The following is a 25,482-nucleotide window of genomic DNA, read 5'->3' on the forward strand; positions in this document are numbered from 1 at the left end:
ATTGCTAAAAGTGGTATAAAACCAGTCAATCAGTCAAATTCTAGATCTTCCCTGATCATGCTCATGATCAACCATCAGTTTTCTCCCTTGGTGTAGACACCCATGTCCAGTATTAATTCACGCTTCACACCATCATTAAGATGACACTGCAATATTTTCTTGAAAACTTGTTACAATAGAAGATAACCTCAATCAGTCTTGTAGAGGATTATTTTGGATTCTGTCCTTTGGGACTTCATGGGAATTGCCCCCAATCTTGAATTCCCACTATTATAACTGGACAAGACAGACACATTCTAACAAGTTAATATGTGCATGTGTAAAAGCTGATCTAAAAAGTAAATACAAAAACTTTTGGGGTGCACTTGGAATTTTGAATTTTGACATATTCTGTGCAGTCATGTGTAATTCAAGCATTTTCCTCATTAACTTTCACATTAATGTTGTTTCATTGTTGTTTGTTATCACTAACTGTGACTAACCAATGTTTTATTAACCAATCAAATTACAGATAAGCCTTCAGCCCCAGAGGGCCCTCTTGAGATATTAGAGATAACAGCCAACACTGTTACTATCCAATGGAAAGCACCCAAATCTAATGGTGGCCTTGCCCTTTCTGCCTACTACATTGAGCGTCGTGACAAAAAACACACGTCATGGCTCAAGGTGGACATGGTGAAACCCAGCATCAAGTCATATTGCATTCAGAAGTTGTTGGAAGGAAATGAGTACTTTTTCCGTGTGCTTGCTGAAAATCCAGAGGGACTCTCAGAACCTCTGGAGAGCCTTGAGCCGGTCATGCCCCGTGAGAAACCAGGTTAAGATCTAGATACTGTTACCTGTTTCTGTGTAGCAGATCAAGTCAAGTACCCTGCATGCCACTAAGACTGACTCTGACATCATGTCTTGCTTTTATTAATACAGCTATCTGAAAGGATTTTATTTGATATTAAAGAAGAAAAGAAATTACTTTCATAACATAACATAAACTAGCATTTATTTTAAAATTTTAGTATCTTCATTGTTATCTTTGATGGGGATAAGATATTCTGTTGATATGTTATCTGAGTCAGTTTTGTGTGCCATAGTAGCACATTGATCTGGAATATAATTTGGTTTTCTTTATTTTAATATCTATGGCACTATTACCTATTCAAGAGTAGTTAAAGGTATTAGTATTCCAACATGGCTGAGATATTGCCGATGCGACGTTAAATATAAACTCACTCACTATTAGTATTCATGGAGGCATTAAATCCAATGTATCTATTGTCATATTGGGCCAATAAGAATTTCTTTCTATAACACCACCATTTTGTCCCTGTAGCTGCTCCTCTTGCACCAATCGGCCCAGTCCGCTTCCACAACATCCAGGCAACATCTCTGGCACTCGATTGGCTACCTCCAAGAGATGATGGTGGAGAACCAATCACTGAGTACCTCATAGAGGCCTGCATGAATCGAGGAGAATGGTTTGAAGTTGGAAAGACAAACTCATCCACAACCAAACTGAAGGTCAAGGACCTCAAGGAGGGCAAGACATATGAATTCCGTATTTGTGCTCGAAACAAGATTGGTCTTGGCAAACCACTTGAGTCTGAGCCAGTTGTACCCTGCAGACCGCCAGGTGAGATTGTATGTCTTCTAGATAGGAAGATGCGAATTCACACCTGCTTAACTTTCAAATCCAAAATAATGCAGAATTTTAGTTTTTGCATTGATAATGTTCCTGAGTGTTGTGTCATGTAACTAAGGTAAGTAAGGAATATTTGTCCAGATGTAGTTTATGTGCAGCCTTGACTTAGAAGTAAATAATACCTTATCTGTCTCAGTTTAATTTTCTTTGACATGGAATTTATCAGGATGTGTGAACCTTAGTCTTTTATTTTTTAATGACCCATGATATCACTTAAAGCTTTTTTCCATGTATATTATTCAGTCCAAATAGCACCATCTGAATGGAAAAGACTGGTAGCGTTAAGTTCATCTGCTACAAACTCAACTCATGATAAATGCATATGAAATGTTTTTCTTACAGAGGTTCCATCTAAGCCAGTTGGACCTATCAAGGTGTCTGACATCGACAGATTCTCCTGCGTTATTGCCTGGAAGCCCCCAGAGGATGATGGAGGCTCACCACTCAAGTCCTACATCCTAGAGAAACGAGACATGAGCCGTACCAAGTGGAATCGTATTGACAAAATTGATGCTTCCATTACCAACTTCTGCTGCCAGAATCTCCAGACTGGGTCGGAGTATTACTTCCGTGTCAGTGCTGAGAACAAGATTGGTGTCAGTAAGCCACTTGAGATGGACAAACCAGTTCTCATCAAGAGTCCTTATGGTGAGATATATTTTGATATATGAATGGTAGTTGTCATGCTGGTAAAGCAATGAGTACATTGAGTTCATATTTATACAAACAGGGCCAAAAAAGCCATAATTACATCCAGATTAAAATCATTCATGGATACAAATTGTAAATTCTTTTGTCCCATGGTGGTGTTATGCTGATAATGCTAAGCAGACCTACACAAACATTGTTTCACAAGGACACTGTCTGTTTTCAGACGTTCCATCGGCACCCAAGTTCCTGAAGGCAGCCAATGTCAATGAGAAGACTGCAGACATTGAATGGAAGGCACCTGATAGTGATGGTGGTCTGCCTCTCACTGGCTATGTCATCCAATTCCGTGAGTCACGACGTTCTCTCTGGAATACCTTCTGTGAAGTGGAGGCCACGATGACCTCAATCAAGCTGACTGACCTGGTTCCAGGCAATGAGTATCTTGTGGCTGTGGTGGCAGTCAATGAAGAAGGACAGAGTCCACCTGCTATCATCTCTGAGCCAATTAGACCACAGAAACATCTCAGTAAGTTATTCTCAATTATAGACACTACTTGATTCCTCTTTAAGAAAACACGGAGTCTTCAGATGTTAAGATGTCAGCATGAGTTCTGTTGGGATTCCTTTAAAGGGATCGATTCACAAATATGTTTACGTGTCCAATATGATTTTTGTTGTCCTTTACTGTTACATTCTGCAATGATTCAGAAAACAGAACCAAAAGTCAGAACCAAATGTCAATCTTCAGTATTTTCTTCTGAAAGTACAATATGTTTAGTGGTTGACATCTGCAATCCAATGAGGCTACATGAGTTGCTGCTTCTTCCTAATGAAGGCAATGAACATACATGTCCTTTCATTATTAAGCAAAGTCCTTGTTAATTAAAACTCTGTGGGTGAAGCATCTTTTATTGGTACTCTGATGGAAGATTACATACTGTACAATATGAGTTCAATATGTGGATCTGATTCTTATAGAACTTGCATGGATCTTTTACTGAAATTGGTGTACATGTTTTGGAAATGAATTAAGGAGTAATTTTGTGTAATTTTGCTTCGCTTCCTTCTACAGGAGTTCCAGGACCCCCAGAGAACCTCCAACTGAGAAACATGACCAAGGCTGGTCTAACTCTAGAGTGGAACCCACCATCAGATGATGGCGGCACCAAGGTCCGTCGCTACCACATTGAGAAGTGCACAGTGGAGAGCAAGGAGTGGGAAAGAGTGGAAACGGTGGAACATTACCGCTCACACTGCGGAGTGTCAGGACTGGAGACAGAGGTGGACTGGTTCTTTGCTGTTGTCGCTGAGAATGATGTTGGTGTCAGTGAACGCTGTGTATCCAAGAAGCCTGTTAGATTTGACAAACCAATTGGTATGATGTTAACATTCATATATACAGTTTGCTCCACTTGCATAAAAATCCAAAGCAAAAGGTGGCATGATATATTTGATTGTGAGAACAAAGGTTTAGAGTCATATTGAAATGCACAAGGTGCAGATATAAAATAAATCTATGAACGAAAAGGGTTAAAGAAGGACAGGACTCTCAGTACTTTGAAGCAAATTGTAATGTTTATAAGGAAACGAACCCTTGTTCAAATGACACAGGGACAGCACATGAAGCCCATTTATGATATTCCATAACATGGTACACCTTCATTCTGAATATTGTGTTACTTTTACTTTCACAATGTAAAAAACTTCCAACTTCACAGTTGCACCTTCACCACCTGTTGGTCCAATGGTGGCATCCGACATCAATCGTAGAGGTTTCCGTGTGACCTGGAAGCCAAGTGAGAGAGATGGTGGTTCCCCCATCACTGGCTATGTTGTGGAGAAGCGCGAGGCATGGAAGTCCACATACCTTCCAGTGGAGAAGGTGCCAGCCAAGGTCCTCACCTGTGAGCTGACATTCCTCATTGAGAATCAGGATTACATGGTCCGTGTCATGGCAGAGAACATCTTTGGACAGTCTGAACCTCTGGAATCTGCAGAGCCAATCACAGCCAAAAGCCCCTACTGTGAGTATTATTGTTTTTTTGACAAGACCATATGACAGGAACATTTTGAGGCAATACTATAGAAATAATGGTAATTTATGTTTAAAAGTTTTAATTAATATGGTATATTGGTCATAATGAATAATGTATCCAAATCACAAATCACCAGAATGGTCGTATTAGTGGAATATTGCTGAGTGTTGTATTGAACAGCAAAGAATGTTTAGAGAATCCAACTATGCCATCTGCATGTATTCCCATGACAGCGCCACCTGGCCCACCAGAATCAATCACAGCCGCTGACAGCACAGCAAACTCCGTCACTCTCAAGTGGAAACCACCAAAGACAGATGGAGGACTGCCAATCAAACAATACATTGTGGAACGTCGGGACAAGAAGTATGGATCGTGGATGAAGCAGGATGTAACTCGTGGCTCAGTCCTGACCCTTGAGGTCACCAGGCTGACCGAGGGCACACCATACTTCTTCCGTGTCTTTGCCGAGAATGAGGAGGGTATTGGAGCTCCTTGTGAGATGGCTGAACCAGTCATACCAATGCGAGAGCCAAGTGAGTAATTGACTCAATCATAATAATATTTAAAGTGTAAATTTCAGAATTGATTTCATGAAATACTGTGTTCTTGATTTCTGTTAAAAGTAGATATAGAACTGGTTGTAAGAGACGAGGCAAAAGATCACATGGTGTTAATGTGTAATATTGTGTCCTACCCTCATGTATATTATCAATTACTGAGTCACTGCCAATATATTTGTAATTTGACGTGATGAAGATATTGTTGAACAACATAAAACAAGTTTGACACCTTGCCATGTTGCTGAAGTAATCCAGTGCGATGTTGCTTTGTAACTCACTCTCCAGTGCCATACTGCATGTAAATAGGCTTAGAATATTACAGTAATTACTGTAATGTCATTTTCAATTCAGAGCCCCCTGGTGTTCCAATTGGACCAATCAAATTCCGTGACATCGGAGAAGACTTTGTGACACTGGATTGGCATCCACCTAAAGACCCCGGCGGCATCCCCATCATTGGCTACAAGGTGGAAGTAACTCAGGACCTTGACACATGGAGTGAGGTGGCTACAACAGACTGTGGCATCACTTCAGTGAAAGCTAAGGAGCTGGTACCAAACAAGAAGCACTACTTCCGTGTGTTCGCCATCAACCGTATTGGCAACAGCAAACCCCTGGAGTCAGAACCTGTAGTGCCTCACAGGCCCCCAGGTTAGTCTCCGACAAACTGTAACACTTACCTTGAATAGCTCATTACAATTCCATGAACACAAATATTGGACTGAGGGGTTTTATGGCTACAGCTACTTGGAGTCTAAAGTGATGAAATGGCATTAGATCTGTTTGGAAACATGTCCTGACAAACACTAGATCACTGACTGAGGAATCATTCTTGAGGTGTATAATAACAAGTAGATATTTTTGTAAAGCAAGTACTATGTGTTTACTTAGTAAGTTTTGTCTGTCATTGAGACAGTTGTTGTGAAACACTACTTGGCAAATGGTAGTTCATTTACTTGGAAACATAAGTTATGTATGTCAGAGCTGAATTTGCATTTTTGTTCCAAATCTCCAGGACAGATTCACTAGGACAGATCTGCATTTATTCAAGACTGTGTCTTAACCTTCTTTAAGAAGGAGAATTTTGGAATAGGTATTCCTTTGATCATGACCACAGATATTTGTAGATATATTCCGATCATGTTCTTGTTTGAAGATCAATCATCACATATGTGTAATTATTCTCCAGGTGCACCAGGCAAGCCAGTCGGTCCAATTGAAGCTATGGATATTGAAAGAGAGGCAGTGACCTTGACCTGGAACCCACCAGAGGATGATGGTGGCAGTGAGATCACACACTACCTACTGGAGAAGCGTGATGTGATGAGAGCTCACTGGTCACATGCTGAGAAGACATCTAGCCCCACATGCAAGACCAAGGTGAAGAATCTGACAGAAGGAACTGAGTTCTACTTCCGCGTCATGGCTGTCAACAAGATGGGAGCTGGCATACCTCTTGAGAGCAGACCCATCTTAGTCAAGAGTCCATTTGGTAGGTTTTTATAATGGATTCCATGCATGAAATAATTTCCTTGAATTGAAACAAGCATAAAATATACCTATATGTTTTATTTGGAAAATTATGTTGGGAATAATTAGCGATCAGAATTTGGACAAATTATTTTGCTAAATTGATCCTATATACCATTTACCAGTATTAGAGTTGAAGCACTGATGTTAACAATAATGTCTCCAGACGTTCCATCTCCACCGGTTGGACCTCTGGTCATCTCCAACATCACTGACACAACTGCTGACCTTGAATGGAAACCATCAGAAGATGATGGCGGATCACCAATCCTCCATTACGCTATCGAAATCCGTGAATCAAGACGTAGTATGTGGGGACGTGCAGGTGCAGTAGATGCCAAAACCTTGACCTTCACAGCCAAGAACCTGGTGGTCAATAACGAGTACTTCTTCCGTGTCCGAGCAGTCAATGCTGAAGGAGAGAGTCTACCTCTAGAAGGTGTTGACTCTGTCACTCCCAGCAAGAAGAAAGGTATGTAGAATACATAAAACAAGGAATAAATGCTGGCCCATTGTTAATGCTTCATTTTGTCTGTTTTCCTTCTTTACTAATGTGGATAGTTTTCATGTATAGATGGCCATAGACTCACAACTTTATCGTGTACATTCCAAAAAATATAGGAATTATCTGTGAAAGGCTATGTCAAAATATGACAGGAGCATTAACAGTGGTAGCTCTAATATTTATTGAATAAAACCTTGCAAAGTATTCACTTACTCAAGACCTGGATCATAAAGTTCTAAATTTATTTGTGAGCTCATGCTCATATGTCCCCTTTGCTTTGAAAAAGACAATACACTCCTTGACCTCCCAACATATTTATTGATATTATGGATTTACAGAGATCCTGATTGTGTTCTAATCCTGTTTGTCAGATGTACCAGAAGCTCCAGCATACATCTACCCTGGTCGCGTCTCGGACTCGTCAGTCACTATTGACTGGAAGGCTCCTCTCAAAGATGGTGGTTCCCGCATCAAGCAGTACCACCTGAAGATAGCGGAGGACAAGCCTGGCTCACAGTGGGTTGACCTTGCTACAGTGGATGCCTACAAGACATCATTCAAGGCAAAGGACCTTGACTACAAGAAGAAATATCTTTTTGCAGTGGTGGCAGAAAACAGTATTGGCCTCAGTGAAATGAGTGTTACAGACAGACCAGTGTCAGTCAAAACTGTAGTCAGTGAGTAGATGAATTTATCATCTGAAAGAAAGCTTCACTATCATAACCCCAGTGACTGCTTGAATTGGTTTTTTGCCAGTACTCATGATTTGTTTAATATTTTGACTGTTATCAAACACATACCTATAAAAACGTGAGCTTTTATGTGAGTCAGCGGAATATTGCTAAAAGCAGAGTAAAGCGATTGTCACTCACTCACTTTTTTCCAGAGCCACCATCACCACCTGAAGGACCCCTGAAGGTCATCAACCTCAGGAAAGATGGTGTCACCCTCTCCTGGCTGCCTCCTGAGGAAGATGGTGGTTCTCCCATCACTCACTACCTCATCGAGAAGCGTGATGCATTGAAGACCAACTGGAGTCATGGAGATAGGATCAAGGCAAGTCAGACCACTGCTGACATCGAATACCTGACCCCAGGTAACAGCTATCACTTCCGTGTCATGGCTGAGAATCTTGTGGGCATCTCAGATCCTCTGCTGTCATCAGAGCCAATCACACCAAAGAGTCCATACAGTGAGTATTTCATTTCTTTTTATGAATATTAAGCAAACTCTGACAATTGATCCTCAGTTAAGAAAGAGCCTCATTAAAATTTTACTTCAATAGAGATGTGGAAAAACAATTCCTGGTTATAGATTTGTTGCACCTTAAAAAAGAAAAACTATGTATCCATGTTAGTTCAAGTATTTTCATTCAAATGGTCATGGAACAAGTCATTTTCAACTTCCATTTGTCCAGATGTGCCATCACCACCAGTTGGACCACTTGAGATCACCAGTGTAGACAAAAACTCAGCCACCCTCAAGTGGAAGCCATCAGAGAATGATGGCGGACTTCCAATCAAGAATTATGTCATTGAGCGTCGTGAAGCCAAGAGACAATCCTGGTTGCGTGTGGACAGTGTTCGACCCACCACTCACACTTACACTGTGGAACGTCTTATTGAGGGTAATGACTACATCTTCAGGGTATTTGCTGAAAATGATGAAGGCCTCAGTCTGCCATTGGAATCAACTTCACCAACATCATGCAGACGTCAAGCAGGTCAGTACTTTCAGAAGCAGACGTTAATGTGAAATTATCTGTGCGTGCAATTGTTTTGAAACGTTTACCAATGAATTTGAGTAAATTATAAAACTGGTATTTATGGTTTTAGTCTCATTGAGGAATAATACTATAAATAACTGCTGTCACCGTGTTGATATCTATAAAAAAAAGACTATTTCATAAAGGGAATTTTTTTTTCTATATCTTAAGATAAAGATCTGGCTACTTCTTGTCACATATGTAAGTCATGACCTTTAAACATCTCCAAGAAGGGTTTGGAATTAATGCAGGTCCTTAGACCTAAAGCTGACTGAAAATCACTCATTCTGATCAGGACCCACAACTTATTATGATTTGGGGTCATCGGGGACTGCAGCTTTTAAGAGTTAAAGCCAAACACCATCATATTTTATATTTCTCACAGAGCCACCTGGCCCACCCTCGGGCAGAGTCCGAGCCAGCAAGATCACTGCCGACTCTGTCATGCTGGACTGGCTACCTCCGATAGACGATGGTGGCTCCCCGATCACTAAATACGTCATTGAAGCCCGTGGCACCAGTGACAAAGACTGGAAGACCATGGCTGAAGTGGACTCAATTGCCACCAGACAAAACATCCGGAACCTTCAAACTGGAGAGGTGTATGACTTCAGAATCTGTGCAGTTAATGCAGTCGGACGGGGAAAGCCAAACATCCTGGACACAACTATTAAGCCAACTAGACCACTTGGTAAGTCAGGGCTATTTAAGTGGCATTACGTGTTTCACAGATGATCAAGTTTGCAAAATTTATGTGCCTTAAGTTTCTTTAACATTATCCAAAATCTTCAAGACTGTGAAATCTCTTGTTTGATTCAGAACATTTCATGGAATTTTAATGATTAAGTTCATTTTGTCTTTCCTTACCTTTACCAGAGGCTCCAGGAGCACCTAGGGGACCTCTTCAGCTGACCAACATGAGACGTGACACAGCCACATTGTCATGGCAACCACCACTTGATGATGGAGGCACCCCAGTGACTGGCTACACCATTGAGAAGAATGACACGACCCGCAATGCTGGCTGGATGAGGGCTGCGAGAGTAGCCGGCCCCACCACCAACTACACTCTGTCAAGTCTCGTAGAAGATCACTCGTACGTCTTCCGCGTGTCGGCAGAGAACAAGATAGGAGTTGGTGCACCACTGGAAATGAAGACAGCTGTTGTTGCAAAGAGCCAGTTTGGTAAGAGCTTCTTTTGAAGAAATACTGTTCTAATAACATTTTATGCTCTAATTTAATCACATGGAAAATGGACATGAAATTAGGGTGCTCCTGTATTGATCAGGGGCCAGTATCACAAAGTGATCTTTGCACTATGACAGTTGTAAGTCTGTGTTAAAGTATTGGAGTTACTATCATATTGGTGCTACGATCGACTGCTTTGTGAAACCAGGCTTAGGACTTAAAAGTCAAAAGTGCATGTAAAATTAATTGTATGAAAGTATATGCAAGAAAAAGTTCTTAAACAGCAATGGCATTGTTTCTCAGTTACTGTTACATGTATACAGAAAACTTTGGAAATCAAGAAATTGTCTAAATTTTCTTTGTTCTGTACCTTGCAATGCAATTTTTGACAACTTATTCCAACATAATGTTGTCTTTTGTCCTGCTAGATGTTCCATCACCACCCAGTCGTCTGCGGGCTTCTGATGTCATGGACGAAAAAGTTGAGCTTGAATGGCTGCCACCAGACTTTACTGGTAACCTTCCACTTACTGGTTATGTTGTTGAGCGTCGTGATGCAGACAGGATGCAGTGGCAGAGAATTGGCAACACTGCTCCTGATGTGACCAACTTCGAGGCCTTGAACCTGCTGGAGGGTCGTATGTACATGTTCAGAGTAATGGCAGAGAATGCAGAGGGTCTCAGCGAACCGGCCATGTTGCCAAGACCCATCATGCCAGAGAGACCTGTCGGTGAGTCAGTGTATTATCAAAAGTGGATCTTTAAGACCTGCTGGTAGAGTTCTTGTAGTCTAATGGTCTATTTGAAATTTCTAGTCTGACTCAATTGAAATTTTGTATTTTTTTCCTGAATGACACTTAAACACTGCAACTGTGTTATTGGCAGTCTTACCCCTTTTGTGAACACCAGGAGCCATCAGGTGATTTCCAGTGATCCATTCATTTAATTTAATGATGCAGATTACAAGGCTGCAATGGCTATGGAAAATGTGAGGGGATGGAGGGTAGACTCCTTGGAGTATTTTCACTGAAAATGTCTATTGCAAGGTAGTCTGATGCTCATACTATCGGCCACTTGTTTTCTCACCCCAGAACCAATAAATTCCAAAAGCTGCTGAGATCTCTTGCTTTTTACATATTCACTGATCTGCATATTCTCTACATACAGATCTGCCCGGAGCTCCAGAGGACCTCCACGAGACTGCAGTGGACCGTAGCATGGTATCGCTGACATGGCGCCGACCACAGTACGATGGTGGCGCTGTCATCACCGGATACAAGATCGAAAAGAGAGATGGCAAGGCTGCCACCTGGGTGACAGCTGGAGAGGTTGGAGGATTTGACCTCATGTACGATGTCCGTGGACTTATTGAGGGATACGAATACTTCTTCCAAGTTAGCGCCAAGAACATCAGAGGTTATGGTCCACCAGCTGAGCTCAAACAGGCCATTATGCCATCCAAGCAGAAGGGTGAGTTGCTTTTACCATTTCAGGTCTTTGAATCTTTTTGACAATTTGCTTAATAGGCAAGTACTATTCAGATTATTAATACCAGATAAATGCATTTGTCTACATTCAAGGCAGTATAATATACATCTTTGACATGAGTTAAGAAAAAAGGTAGCCTGTTGGTAAGTGTATTTAAATTTGCTTGAATCCACAGTTCTTGGGGGTTTTGTTGTCACTCGATTTAATCCACACAATTTGACAAGTTTCAAGGTCAGAAAATCAATGGTTACCAGTGTTTCTTGATCTTGTTCCTCAGGCAAACCATCCCGTCCAGTTGGTCCACTCCAATGCAGCCACATCACTGACGACTCTGTGAATCTGTCCTGGCTGCCCCCTGAGACTGATGGAGGGTCCAGACTGACTGGCTACATCATAGAGAAATCTGACATTAGACGTCCAACATGGCTACGAGTTGGCAAGGTCAGTTATCACTTGTTGGTCAGAACTTGACTAAACTTTGATGAGTCCAAGATATACCCTACTTATTTAATGATGATACAATATATGCCTTTGATTGTCCCCTACTGGTCACTCTTCTACTTAATACTCCCTGAGGAATTCCAGGATAGGAAGGTCACAAACAACTAATGTTTTGTCACAAGAGGCCACATAGTCTAGTGTCTTTTCATCCCCGTTAGGTTTATGGGGACCTAGAAAGATGCGGGTTAAAATTGGTCTAGAGTAGCCCTCGCTTGTTGTAAGAGGTGATCTAGTTCAGGTGGTCAGACTTGCAGACTTGGCCAACATGTGTCATCATATCTGAATTGTGCTATTTGATGCTCATGATGTTGATCTCTAGATTGTCTGGTCTAGACTCAGTCATTTACAGACCACCTCCATGAAGCTGGAATATTTAATGTAACATCTTATCCTGAACTGTAATATATGAAAGATACTTATGAATAATACAATCTGTATATCCTCGCACTTACTTAATGACTTACACAGAGAGTTCTCTTGTTATTTCTAGATTGATCCTGATACAACAACAATGAAAGTTGAAAACCTCCTCGACAACGTTGGCTACTTCTTCCGTGTCATGGCTGAGAATGTCATTGGAGTGGGTCAGCCTCTTGATACTGAATCTCCCATCATTCCAAAGAGTCCATACGGTAAGGAATGGAAATATATTCTTCAAATCGTTATTGTGTTTTGTGTGCTGTCTGAATAATCTTAAACTAAAATCAATGCTTTGGAAAATAACATTTTCCTTCATATCTTAAATCAGTTCAACTTTTAATGGCTCCATGTTACTATAAATTTTAACTCACTCAGTTTAATGGCTCCAGTTCCATTTTTGTATTTCTTTCCACTTTTAGGTCCTCCAGGGCCCCCAACTGGACCAATCAAATCAATGCAGTTGACCCGAGACTCTGCAACCTTCCAGTGGGAACCTCCAAGTCATGATGGTGGCTCAAAGATTACTGGCTACATCATTGAGAGGCGAGAAAATGGGAAGAAATCCTGGATGTATGTTGGCCGCAATGATGCTGACAATCTTTCCTTCTCGGCCACTGGACTGACTGAAAATATGGACTACTACTTCCGAGTGTACGCTGAGAACAAATATGGCCGCAGCGATGCTCTGCAGTCAGAAATTCCCATTATACCAAAGAGAGTATTTGGTGAGTACAACATATTGTTTTCCTTATTTCAATCATTCTGTTTGAAATCATACGGTATTAGATGACGATATTTCTTTCATATTGAAAGTTTTCCTTTATTTCCAAATGCATATTACTAAATGATAGTTGACTGCAACATAATCCAAAATTTATTTCACTCATCCATTATAAAATCATGAAATACTTACAGAAAATTGTTGTCTAAATATTGTATGATTTCATCTTATAAATACTTTAAAGAAGCTTCTGTTCTTACCACAAGTGAGTATTCATTGAAGCTTATGTTGGTACTGTTTGGATTATTAAAACTCTGTCATAAAGAAATGCATCCATTTTGCTTGAATGATTCTTTGAGTTCATCTTTTTAAAATAAAAATTCCACCATAAGCTGTCAATGAATATATCCGGTGGGATTGTTCACTGGTTTGGGGTATGCAATGTGGGGATTTGAATCTGTTTCTGGGATGACTTCAACCTGGCTTCTCTCTTGAGGCATGGTGAGGGGGCGTGGCACCATGTGCCCATATGGATAGACACGCCCCCCCTTTCTGTGTGACATGGCGTGGACAGTATATTCCTTAGCAGATTACTAGACCCATTTGCATTCATCCCACAGTACATTCTGAACAGAGTTGTGTTATCTACATTCCTGCATAATAATACATTACAAAGAATAATGGAATGATGCTTTCTGATAAAGGTCAGATTGTTCTTTACAAATCACAAATAGAAATTATGTGTCACTGCAGGTTTTCAGAGTTAAGAGATGGTTTATCTTAATTTTGTCAGTGAAGATCTATTGTGTTTAATTCAACATTTTAATATAATATTTTATATAAATTCATACATACATTTATAGTATATTTTCTGTGTTGGATGTCAAAGGTTAGTTTCAAGCCAGACCTTAAGTCTAGAGTCCATTCAACGAACAACCTGAAATTCACCTTCGTCTCAGTTTTAAATACACAAAATACAAATACTTATACGATTAGGTACATAAAATATAGACCCTGTTTTATCTCTGTTTGAAGCCTTGTTCCAAAAATAGATGCATGATTGATGCAGTGGATGTATGATGCATTTGTGTAATTAGAGTTACCCCCTTTCAAGTGAGTTTAGTAAAACTGATAGACAAAATCACAGGTGGACCTGTGAATATAACTGAAAATATATTCACTGTTTTCGGGTAATGCATAAAAGCTAGTGTGAAGTACTATTCCCTCATGAAATATTGCCCACCAGGTAATGTGAAAATGGAGTTATCTCCCCTTCAAATGAGTTTTGAAAATTTATAGAGCATACCGAAAAAAAAATCTGCATATGTTCCTAGTTTTGATGTAAATACAATCCCTACATGAAATATTAAAACCAGGTTTTGTTATTAATTGACACAAATGCTTAAACTAGTAGCTAGATGAAGGGGAGATTTCCTGACTCCCACATCCTGTTCAATCCAAAGCGTCATTACCTATACACACACATATATATATATATATATATGGTTGATATGCTTGCCTATCTCACTTTTACCTCTATGCCTTGTGTATGTGGCGCATGTTGCATGTGGAAATCTTTCAATTCTTCTTCATTATGTCATATATCTTTCAACTTATCAGTCTGTCTATGATGTAACAGCTGCACAGTTTATACTGTCTATGAAGCTGTGAAACTCTTGACAATAGTAGATTTCTATATTAAATTCTATCAGTTTGAGAAATGGATTACAGTATAAATTGCATTTCCATGTTCTGCCATAAACAGACTGAATATACTAAATCTGTTTAATCAGTATTTTGTTAACCATCACTGCTGTTGATCTGCACAAGCATTAAAATTGGTTCATCCTAACACTGAAAATGGATCATTACTTCCTCTTCATTACACTGGTTCATTCTGTTAGATATGACGTCAAAGGTCCAATGTTTGAGAACAAATTATAGCATGATAAATGATAAAGCTGATACATTTTATATTCCTGTGATGCTCCACAAGTAATGGTATGCTGGAAAAGATAACCAGATAACAAAATTTTAGACTTTATATATCTAGATTATTATTTGGAATAATACATAATATGATATCCATCTCAAAATTATTCAAGAATTGGTCAAGGAAAACTGAAATTTAATTGTTCAGATTATATTTTATTTTTGAAACATTTACAGGTGAAGAAACAGTAAAGCTATGATGTCAAATAGGTCCAGGGTATTTATGGTAAACAAATTGAGATAAAATACTCTGCATTACCAAGGATGAGTTTGGAAGCTATAGAATCAACAGCTGTCTTGGTTAACTCTCTGTGACAGCTCACATTCTCACCGCTGCTGTTTCTCTGTTTCTCCAGAATATGCTGGGAATAGTTGGCTCCGCCAGGCAAACCTTCAACCATGTATTAACGTCTACTTGATTCAGAATCTAACAAGATACGAATATATCTATCGTGTATATGCTGACAACCCCCTAAGCTCTGTGTGGGATTCCATAGACTTGAGTTCTATTGCGGGGCGATTTTAACAATTTGATTGTTATCCATCCACACATATTCTCCTAACAACTTATGGTGTGAAGTTCTGACATTTGATTTAAATTGACATGTTCTCTCTTCTCTTAACATATTAACCACTAATTTATTATTTATTGCTGAAAGCTTCCTGGTTTAATTTTAATGACTAATATATGTACATTCTATGACTAATATCTGTACATTTATGTATGTACTTGTTAACATTGTTAACATTGTTAGCTATCTTTATTTCACTGATCTCTTTGTTGACATCAATATTAACATATTTCCTTGTCTGTGTTTGGAGCATATGTACCTGATGGGCATTTGTCATCAGAGATTGTGAGTTGTGTTCATTTTCTGCATTTGCGTAACATTACTGCTTCTTTCTGCGCTGAAGATGTCATATGGCCGCATGCGAATATTTGGCTTTACCAGCTTTGAGGTATTAACAATATGCTGAAAAAGGGAAATTTTTCAGGAAATATTTCAAATTGTCAAAAGTCAGTGTTTGGCGGTTGGTGTTTGGCGTGTTTCTTTTTCATCTTAACCTAAATATTTATATGTTTCCTTTTCTGTTTGAAACGTATAAATGTGTCATTTTCGGTGGCTGTAGTTATCTCCCCTGACTTCATATCTACAGTTGCATTTATACTATTGGGCACATTTGTCAATTCCAAACAGCAAAGGAAATATTTCTGATGAAAAATGTAATTTGAAAAAAATATAATGCGCTTTGCTTAATTCTGAAAATGTTTATCGACTGAATCCAAATCTCTGATGATGTCTGCCCTGACCCTCTCAGCTGCATTATGGTCCAAACAGAGGTGAATCTATATGTTAAACTGTAACTTGTGAAGTCAAATATCTCTTCTTTATTTCTATAGGTTTCCCTCGATGAATAAATCTTTATAACTGTTGCTGATGTTATTTTGTTATCAATATTGTACAATGTTGTGTATATTAGTGTAGACTAGATGTAGTAGATGTTGTCTATAACAGCACTCACGTTGCATTCACAGACATTATTTTGTCGTATTGCAGGATCAATGCTGAATGGCTCACTATGCATGAACAGGAAAATTTGGGATCAAGTGTTATAAAACAGTTATATAACAGTTATTCGAAATAGCATTTTGGAAGCAGTGCAGTTTGTAAAGAGTGAGCTGACCCACAGATTCAGTTAATAGCTTATTTTATGAATTTGCAACCAAGGCGTTTATGCTGGAGAAAGTATATATTACTACAGATACTTTGGTTCATTGAAACACATTTAAGTGTTAAGTATTTAAATAATTCTATTGGTTTCAAGGAATTTCATGTTTTTTTTCCAAACTCAGCTGAACTCAGCTCATTGACTGGATCTGTTAAATGATTATGTAGAAATCTCTCTCTCTCTGAATGTCTGATACCTACATATAGACTGCCTCTGAGACAATACATTTGGACTCGGTTATTGTCTCAGCAAATCCACTGCACTGAATCTGAAGAAGTAGAAAGGTTCATAAAAAAATTCAGTATTGTTCAGGAAGGATCATCTCAGCACAAATTGTATTTGGAAGCAGGGTTATATTTTTCAAATGAGGGTTATCTTAAAATTTTCTGTTGTGGTCAGGGTGTTCAGCTTTATTCCCACCACCCTTTTTGTTTTGACAGTTATGTGAGTTTGTGACACTTGATCTTCAAAGCTTCCACGTATCTTGCATATTATGTACTTGAGCATCAATATTTGGTCACTCACTTGACTCACCTAGACCACGCTGACTCACAAATACATATCCCATGTACCTGTCTTCACAAAGCACATGCACGCTGTATGAAGGTAGTTTCACATAATGATTTGGTCATCGTCAAATGATGGAACTTCTAATAAGAGAATTATTCCTATTTTTTCATTCATGAATAAGAGGAATTTAGTTCATCAGACATTTTTGCCCAACATGTAGTCATCTACTGGGACTCATAATCAATTAGTATTAGTCGATTAAGAGACATTGTCAGAAGTATGTTCTTAAGAGTAGGCTTAAAATTTTAGAGCAAGACAAACAAATTTCCACAATGTTTCCATGTTCAAGATCCAAAGGAAAAGTATGTTTGAAAGAAGCCTAGTTCAGTTTGTACCCCGAAACACTTAATTGTGGAAGAATTTTACCATTTGATTTGAAAGGGAACAAACACCTATTCCAATGTAAAAGATGGTGAAATCACTACTCCAGTAGGTTTAGTCAAACACAGGAACTTCAGCAATGAGTATTCCCTGATACTCTGTGGTGTAGTGTGTAAATTGTATGAGTGTTTTATGTCCATGTGTACTGTCCACCCTGTTGCACCTGGTATCCATGGTCACTTCCAGGAATGTCATCACAATTGACCAGGGAAACCCTTGTGTACATGTGTATTGTATTACTGTATGTACTGGCACAACCCGGGTGCCAAGAAAGTAACATTTGACCGAGGGCTTTGTCCACCAGTACGTGAAAGCTCAGTTTGTTTGTTATATATGTTTTCATTGTTCAGTGTGTTTCGTTGATGTTGTATGAACATCAGACGTCTGTCAGCTATTCACACGGGTACAGTGTGTGAAGCCCATTACTAGGGTACCCTGCAGTGATACTCATGGAATATTGCTAAAAGTGGCATTAAACTAAAAACTCACTCACTCACTCATTCACTCCATCAGCCTTGGGTTAGCAAGAGTGTAAAGTCTTCCAAGGAGCTGCAATTTTAAATCAAGAGTAGCCTCCCTTTGACATGCCAGGAGTCTAAGCTATGAATGGATTCGAATCCAAGTTTGCTCAGATTATGTTTGCTAGGTGTGTCAGCACCATGTCAGTGCTTGTGCGTTTCGTTAAAGTGGAAAACATCCAAGGCCTACATCACTTCAGAATTTCCTCTGTCATTGAGTGAACAGGCTCAGATATTACTAGCAATATTTTCCAAGTGGTATTTTCACCACTCATCAGCACAATGTCATTTGGGATTTGCTGTCAATCAGTTGACATTCAACTGACATCAGATGAACAGAAGTTAGACTATTGCTGAGTGCAACAGTTACTACAAACAAACTAACAAGCTAACAAACAAATTGACAAATAAACCAAAACTGTGGTTGGAGCTTACATTCCATGCAGACATCAGGCGACAGATATTGAAGTTGCCACCAGTGAAAATTTCAATCAAGATTTGAGTCTTAGAGCCAAGTGATCCACTAATTAACTGCATTCTACTTTATTTAACAAACTGACTTCTGTGTCTACAAACTGTTATCAACAAACACAATAACAGAAATGTGAAGAACATAAAAGTCAGTAACAGTGTTTGGCACAGTCAAGTAACACTAGAGTAACTGTGTCAGCAGATCATTAGTTTTATAAGGCAACATCCAGACTAATGCCACAATCTATTGCAATTTATCTATTTTCTGACAAAAGTTCTATAATCTGCCACCTATTTTGATAGTCATCCAGGTTCACCACAAACACACACTAAACACATGCATGTACTGCACACACTACACACACATACAAAATTGTCTTCCATTATAGGGGTGTTAGGGTAGAGCAGTGTTAAAGTGTTCACTCACCACGAACATTGCTGTAAAACTATAGAGCAGTGGTTAAAGTGTTCACTCATCACGAATATTGCTGTAAAACTATAGAGCAGTGGTTAAAGTGTTCACTCACCATGAATATTGCTGTAAAACTATAGAGCAGTGGTTAAAGTGTTCACTCACCATGAATATTACTGTAAAACTTTAGAGCAGTGGTTAAAGTGTTCACTCACCATGAATATTGCTGTAAAACTATAGAGCAGTGGTTAAAGTGTTCACTCATCACGAATATTGCTGAGGACAGTGTAAAACTAACTAAATGTACCCAATACTTTTTGTGTTTATGGAAGAATAAACAAAATAACTGTTGTTTAAAGTGCCAATCAGTGTATTGGTTTAATGCAAATTATCACATCTGTTTTTATGTTTATGCCCCCATGAATGAAGAAGACACATTTAAAAACAACTGTAGACTGCACTATGAAATATTGACGTTATTGCAATAATTGATCACATTCGTCTTTTATTCTGTATTAGCCAATGAAACAGATGATAACTGGCCTTAGTAGATGTTTTTGGTTTTATGTAATTATCATGGAAACATTAATGAAGGAAAAAATTGTTGAAAATTAGCAAGTCAAGCATTACTGCCATTTATTTAAAAATTGATTGATTTTCATGATATTTTTTTCTTTCATTTAACACTAAAAGGGATGTGTGCACCAAGCCCAAGTTCTCACAATGCTAGTGCCAACTCAGAATGTTCAAGTTTCCAAATTATGATGATTAAAACTGAAACAGATGTAAACACATGTTCCAAGTATAAGCAAAACAAATTTACTTAAAACATTATGCTGCTATGACATTATTACTGACTCAGTCCTCAGATTTATAGATAAATGAGAATCAGACTATTTTATTGACAGGTTTCATTCCATCAAGTGAACAAAAATTGTGTTTGTAGCAAAACAGTTATGCTTTGAAATGCTGTTCCTGGTGAAAGGGAAGTAACTCTGCGTTGAACTAGAACTTGTTTGATGAAAGTGGGAGAAAGATGTTTGTTGCAAATATTGTCAGTTATTGACCAAGTTCAAGACATGTTTGGCTTTGCAATCAGTCTGATTAGTTGAACAAACCATTTGTTTGGGAAGAGAATTGGATTTTTCAATTATCTAATTGTGAAACAGCATTGAATGTTTTCTGTTACACCAAGGAGGTTTAACAATTTCTAGGCAGCAAAAATATTTAGTTCTGTATAAAAGATACTGCAGATAGATTAGCACCATCAGTTGCTATTTATTAATTATTTCTATGATAGTCAATTTTTTTTCATTAGTTTGGTTCAGCTGGAGAGTTCAACAAATAATGACAAAAGTGAAATATTTCTTTGAAATTCTCTTTTTTATTTATTTATTTGTTGTATTTTAATTGATAAAATGTGCAAAGGTTATTCTTTGAAAAGACTGTTCATAAATTTTGATTAGCATTCACAGTTGTTTGTCTACCAAACTCCATTCTCCAACCCATTCTACTCCATCAAGGTGATCCATTAGCAAAGCACTTTAAAAACAAGTACTTGTTATTTGTCCAGTTTACAAACAGCAAATATTCTGGCAAGACGGAACTGTTTAATCACATGCTGTACGAACTTGTATTCCGCACATGTTTGCTCAGTCCCATGTTGACATGATCAACACCGTCTCTAGCCCCTGGAGGCCCAGTCCCTCATCTTGGGAATGGGGGATATTTATAACCAAGTGTTGGGAGGGCCCTGACGTGTTATATGCTAATGTCTAACCAACACAATACAAAGCTCTGGGCTCTGTCATGGAATTTGGAAGTGCTAGTTATTTTGGCATGGATTGCTGAAGAAAACTTGTAAGTTTAAGTACACATTTTCTTTAATTATCGGAGAAATCTGTAACATTTAAAAGGAAGTTTGTTTTTTACATGTTTTTGTGGGTTGAGTTTTCAATGAGTGAAATGTAGAAAGCCATGAAATGAATGTCTTTTCCTAATTATCTTTTGAAGTTAACTGTCATCAATGCAAGAATATTTTTGTATGTTAGCATTTTCAGTGGATCTAAATAATACTATATTAAACAAGGAACTGATTATATCATCTGGAAATTACATCACATTCTGAGATTCAGATCCTGTTTATTTTTATCTTTTGGAACATATGTACACTAATTTTATTTCATTGATAAGACCCAGCCTAAAACTTCACTCCCGTCTTATGCTAAAGCTGCAAGTATCCCAGACTTAGATAAATAAATGCTTTGCCAATGAAAGAAAAGTGCCACTGTCCCAACGCTTCACTAGATACATATACACAAGATATATATACACACTCTTAATGGAAATCTATAATTAGGTCTGGGACACATGGTAACCTTTTTTCTGAAATATATTGAGATTATTTTTTTTAAGGATAATTTTCTTACATAAGGGAAACAAAGAGAAATAAATGTCTTTAATATCAAGGAGATTATCACTGCACAAAGATCACACATTCTTGCTCTTCCAAATTCTAAATGTCTTTCAAAGAGTGTCAAATAATTGTGAAAGTGGTTCAGTAGAGTAGTAAGATATATTCTTCAGCATCTTGACACACGCTGGGTTTCCAACTATGGATTCTGGACAGTGCTATGACCTACTTCTGAATCCTCATAAGACACAAAAGAACAAATTATTCCAGGTAAAAAAAAGCACATACATTTGCCACAATCCGCTGTGCAGAATTGTGTCCCTTGGGTATGCAAGTATCTGCTGTTCATTAGTTGAATCTCTCATTGACTATTGTCCTTGTTTTGCACATATCCCTTTCTCATTGCCTCCTCAACTGATGCTTATTCCCTGAATATATATAATTTTGATTGTAACAAACAAACCCACATAAATAGAAAAGAAGCCCCAGAAAGTTGGGAGATACTAAACCTGAGGAAATCTAGACTTGCTTCATTTAGGACTTTAGCCTTGCAGGGAGGGCTAAGCATTAGGAAAATAATGCGGTGCAGGGACTGTGAGAGAGACTAATTGCTCCCAAACAAAGTAACAATATTTGTCACTGACACTCCTCTTCTGTAACTGACAGTTCTGTTCACTGACCATGCTGTTCAAATACCTGTGGTCATTTAGTAATATGAATGCAGTTCTTTTGTGTGTTCATTACTGAATCAAGTCATATACGACCTTGTGGTCCCTGCTGTGACTAATGTCCAAACTGCATTGTGTCACACACTACTTCTTGCTTTTACCTGTCTGCCATATGAGTATTGGTGAGTACTATTGGGTTTGATGAAGCTGCCAGTGTTGAACATTTTACCATGAAGTGTCAACTTCATGGTGCGATATAAGCCAGAGCCTTGATTTTCAAAGTCCTTTTAATGCTAAGATAGTCATCAGTTAGTGTTAATGTATGGCACTTATGACTCTCTTAGTGCTAAGAGAGCTTCGACAATCAAGTTGCAGAGGTCTGAACCAGTCTGTACTGGTATTAAGAGATACAGAATTCTAAGTCTTGACACCCTTCGAGAGACTTCAGGGACAAGAGAATCAGCAGTGCGAGCTACTGAGCAGAGTTGTGTCACTTTGCTATTCCATGAAAAGTGCTAAATCTCAATGCCACTTAACCTATCATCTTTGTGTAATCGCGTACATGAAATGCACGCTGTCATACAACTCAAAGAAATATAAACAGAAATATGAAATGAGATTATATACTTTCTTTGGTTGTGGGCCTGACAATCACATTTCAAACACTCTTACTTGCAGCTCCTCCAGAGGCACCAGCGTCATTACGGGCGGAGAACATTGACAAGGATTGTCTCACCCTGGTGTGGAGCCCACCAGAAGGCGATGACAGTATCACAGGCTACATTGTTGAGAAGAGAGCGCAAGATTCTGAAACCTGGGAACCTGTGGCACATGTGCCAGGCAAGACCACAGCTCGTGATGTCATTGGTCTGCCAGAGAACCAGTCATTCTTCTTCAGGGTAATTGCAGAAAACCCAGCAGGAGTTAGCTCCCCTGCTGAACTCAGACTTCCTGTTGAGCTGAAGGCAAAGAAAGGTATGAGCACTCAGATACTTTTAAATGTAAGGTTTCATTTTATGAATATTTTAGTAGAATAATTTATTCCAACATACTTTCTAGAAGAAAAGATATTTAATATAATGTTTGTAAGCTGTACATATATATACATCAGCACTTGTAGATACACAGGTTTATTTCTGGCTTGAACATCGTGTGAGAGTTAAATGTTTCTTAGCATGCTTTAAATGTTGATTTTGTAGTTCACAGTAGTTGTGCACAGTAGTTGAATGCACAGGTTCTGTTCTAGGTATCTGTTTTCATTTGGCTCTGATATTCCTTATTCCTTATTCCTTACGTCCTTATTTGTGGCATGATGAGTATATTCACCAGTTGTATTCTGAGGGTATTTAACTATATGCATGAACTTTAATCTGTGTGCCTTTAATTCATTTCAGATTTATTTTCTGTCATAAAGGTTTGCTAATAATTAACACCTAATGTCAAATGTTCAAAGAATCTATTGAATAAAGCATGATACAAACATTTGTTGTTTTTTTCATCTTTTTTTGTGTGATTGAATGGATGACAATATGTGTGAGTTGTTTGGGTATGAATGCATGACCTTGACCCTTCAGTTGTAACCTTCCATTATTCAACCTTGACCTTTCCTTTGCTGTCAACCTATGAACCTTGTTATCCTTGTCTTTATTACTTTTTGCTTTGCTTGTTCTATGTGCTTCATACTCTTGTCTGTTTAATGTTTGTTGTCAAATATGTAAATTGTACCTCAGTTGGATCATTTCACCAACATGTTATTTAAATTTTAAAATAGAATGAAATTAAAGCAAATATTTTGGCACAACTGCCAAAAATCGTTTCAAATTTGTGGGGGTTGGGGGACGTCCAGAAGTGGTCTTTAAATAAACATTACAGTGTGTGAGAATCCACCTGAGAATCTAAGTCAGCTCTTGTACTGAAAATGTTCTGTAATTTTAATTAGAAGTAGATTTGCTTTGCCGTATGCTTTATGTTGAATCGTGAAATTAGGTTTGCTTTTTCAAATGTGCACATCTTACTAATTATTCCTTTCATTTCAGCCAGTACTGCATGATCTGATTTACATTAACAGTTTGTGTATTTGAATTAATTCCATATAATCCATTCTTTCTAACACAGGAACTTTGTATCAGGTGTGATAAACGTGGGACTAATCTATGTACCGTACTTACAGAACCACCAAGTAGAATCCCAGACTCTCCAGAAGTAGTGGAGGTTGGCCCAACTCATGTCGAATTGACATGGCAACCACCAGAGTCCGATGGTGGCTCGCCTGTCTCTGGCTACTTCATTGAGAGGTCTGATGTGACTGGCCGATCCTGGCTGCCAATCAACAAGGAGCCGATTCCTGACACAAGGCATCGCGTTGATGGACTCCATCCTGGGTGTACCTATGAATTCCGCATCATTGCTCAGAATGCAGTTGGGCTCAGTGCACCCTCTCCGCCATCTGCTGCAGTTGTCTGCAGAGAAACAATCGGTAAGTAGAGTACAGAAGTAAAGAAAGATTGTTTTATTTTTGAGGATAAGAATTCATAAAAAGTATTAAAACTAAAAAGATTTATGGAATGACATCAAGAATACTGTAAAGTGAATGCAGAAATTTAGTTGTGTGAAAAGATGTGTTACATGATTGAATCTTTTCCTGCCCATAGTAAACCTTGAGTGGGTGCCAAGACATAGTTACCCATTTTCAGGGATAACCTATATCATCACTAAATTTTACCCATATTTTGCCTTTCAAGCCTTACAGTATCTGAGACTAGTTGATCTCAGGATTTTAGCTTTTATATTGAACAGATCTATGAGCACATTCACAGACCTTATTCAATGCTTCAAGTGTTGTAGCTGCCTGTCATGTTGACGTAACCAGCATAACCAACTGAACCTAAAGCGAGATAATTATTTCATGCACATGTCTTCATCACTTAAACAAATCTGTACACACCAGACTCTGTAATTTCAGTGACGGAAGCACCCAAGTTTGTAAAGGAGTTTGGTGACCTTGACATCCCAGTTGGTGAAGAAGCTCGCTTCGTGTGCCAAGTGACTGGAATACCGAACCCAGAGGTCACATGGTGAGAGACAAGATGTCATCCCATACATCCCATATTCTGTATTGTGATAATTTTAGTGTCCCCCAGGTTCAGGTTCCAGCACAAATATAACATACACACAAGAGCAACTCACAACACGGCCGAACACTCCTTTGGCAAGTAGGAGACAAGTTTATTGCAGGAACTGTTGTATGACATTCGTGGCTGAA

General features: G+C 38.6%; 1 protein-coding gene across 1 annotated transcript in view; it reads left to right on the top strand.

Moving 5' to 3' along the window:
• Positions 1 to 25,482, top strand: part of LOC137298485 (titin-like) — a 446,086-nt gene that overhangs the window by 309,071 nt on the left and 111,533 nt on the right. The window contains exons 204-226 of the mRNA XM_067830773.1: positions 512 to 817; positions 1,328 to 1,627; positions 2,039 to 2,344; positions 2,571 to 2,873; positions 3,420 to 3,722; positions 4,066 to 4,371; positions 4,617 to 4,919; positions 5,298 to 5,597; positions 6,136 to 6,438; positions 6,643 to 6,948; positions 7,353 to 7,658; positions 7,868 to 8,173; positions 8,399 to 8,704; positions 9,132 to 9,437; positions 9,623 to 9,931; positions 10,363 to 10,665; positions 11,102 to 11,404; positions 11,700 to 11,863; positions 12,414 to 12,555; positions 12,763 to 13,068; positions 22,899 to 23,195; positions 24,391 to 24,696; positions 25,183 to 25,294. Coding sequence (XP_067686874.1) covers positions 512 to 817; positions 1,328 to 1,627; positions 2,039 to 2,344; positions 2,571 to 2,873; positions 3,420 to 3,722; positions 4,066 to 4,371; positions 4,617 to 4,919; positions 5,298 to 5,597; positions 6,136 to 6,438; positions 6,643 to 6,948; positions 7,353 to 7,658; positions 7,868 to 8,173; positions 8,399 to 8,704; positions 9,132 to 9,437; positions 9,623 to 9,931; positions 10,363 to 10,665; positions 11,102 to 11,404; positions 11,700 to 11,863; positions 12,414 to 12,555; positions 12,763 to 13,068; positions 22,899 to 23,195; positions 24,391 to 24,696; positions 25,183 to 25,294 — 6,502 coding nt within the window. The remainder of the gene's footprint in view (positions 1 to 511; positions 818 to 1,327; positions 1,628 to 2,038; positions 2,345 to 2,570; positions 2,874 to 3,419; positions 3,723 to 4,065; positions 4,372 to 4,616; positions 4,920 to 5,297; positions 5,598 to 6,135; positions 6,439 to 6,642; positions 6,949 to 7,352; positions 7,659 to 7,867; positions 8,174 to 8,398; positions 8,705 to 9,131; positions 9,438 to 9,622; positions 9,932 to 10,362; positions 10,666 to 11,101; positions 11,405 to 11,699; positions 11,864 to 12,413; positions 12,556 to 12,762; positions 13,069 to 22,898; positions 23,196 to 24,390; positions 24,697 to 25,182; positions 25,295 to 25,482) is intronic.

Source organism: Haliotis asinina, chromosome 10 (genome assembly GCF_037392515.1).
Source record: "Haliotis asinina isolate JCU_RB_2024 chromosome 10, JCU_Hal_asi_v2, whole genome shotgun sequence".
NCBI lineage: Eukaryota > Metazoa > Mollusca > Gastropoda > Lepetellida > Haliotidae > Haliotis > Haliotis asinina.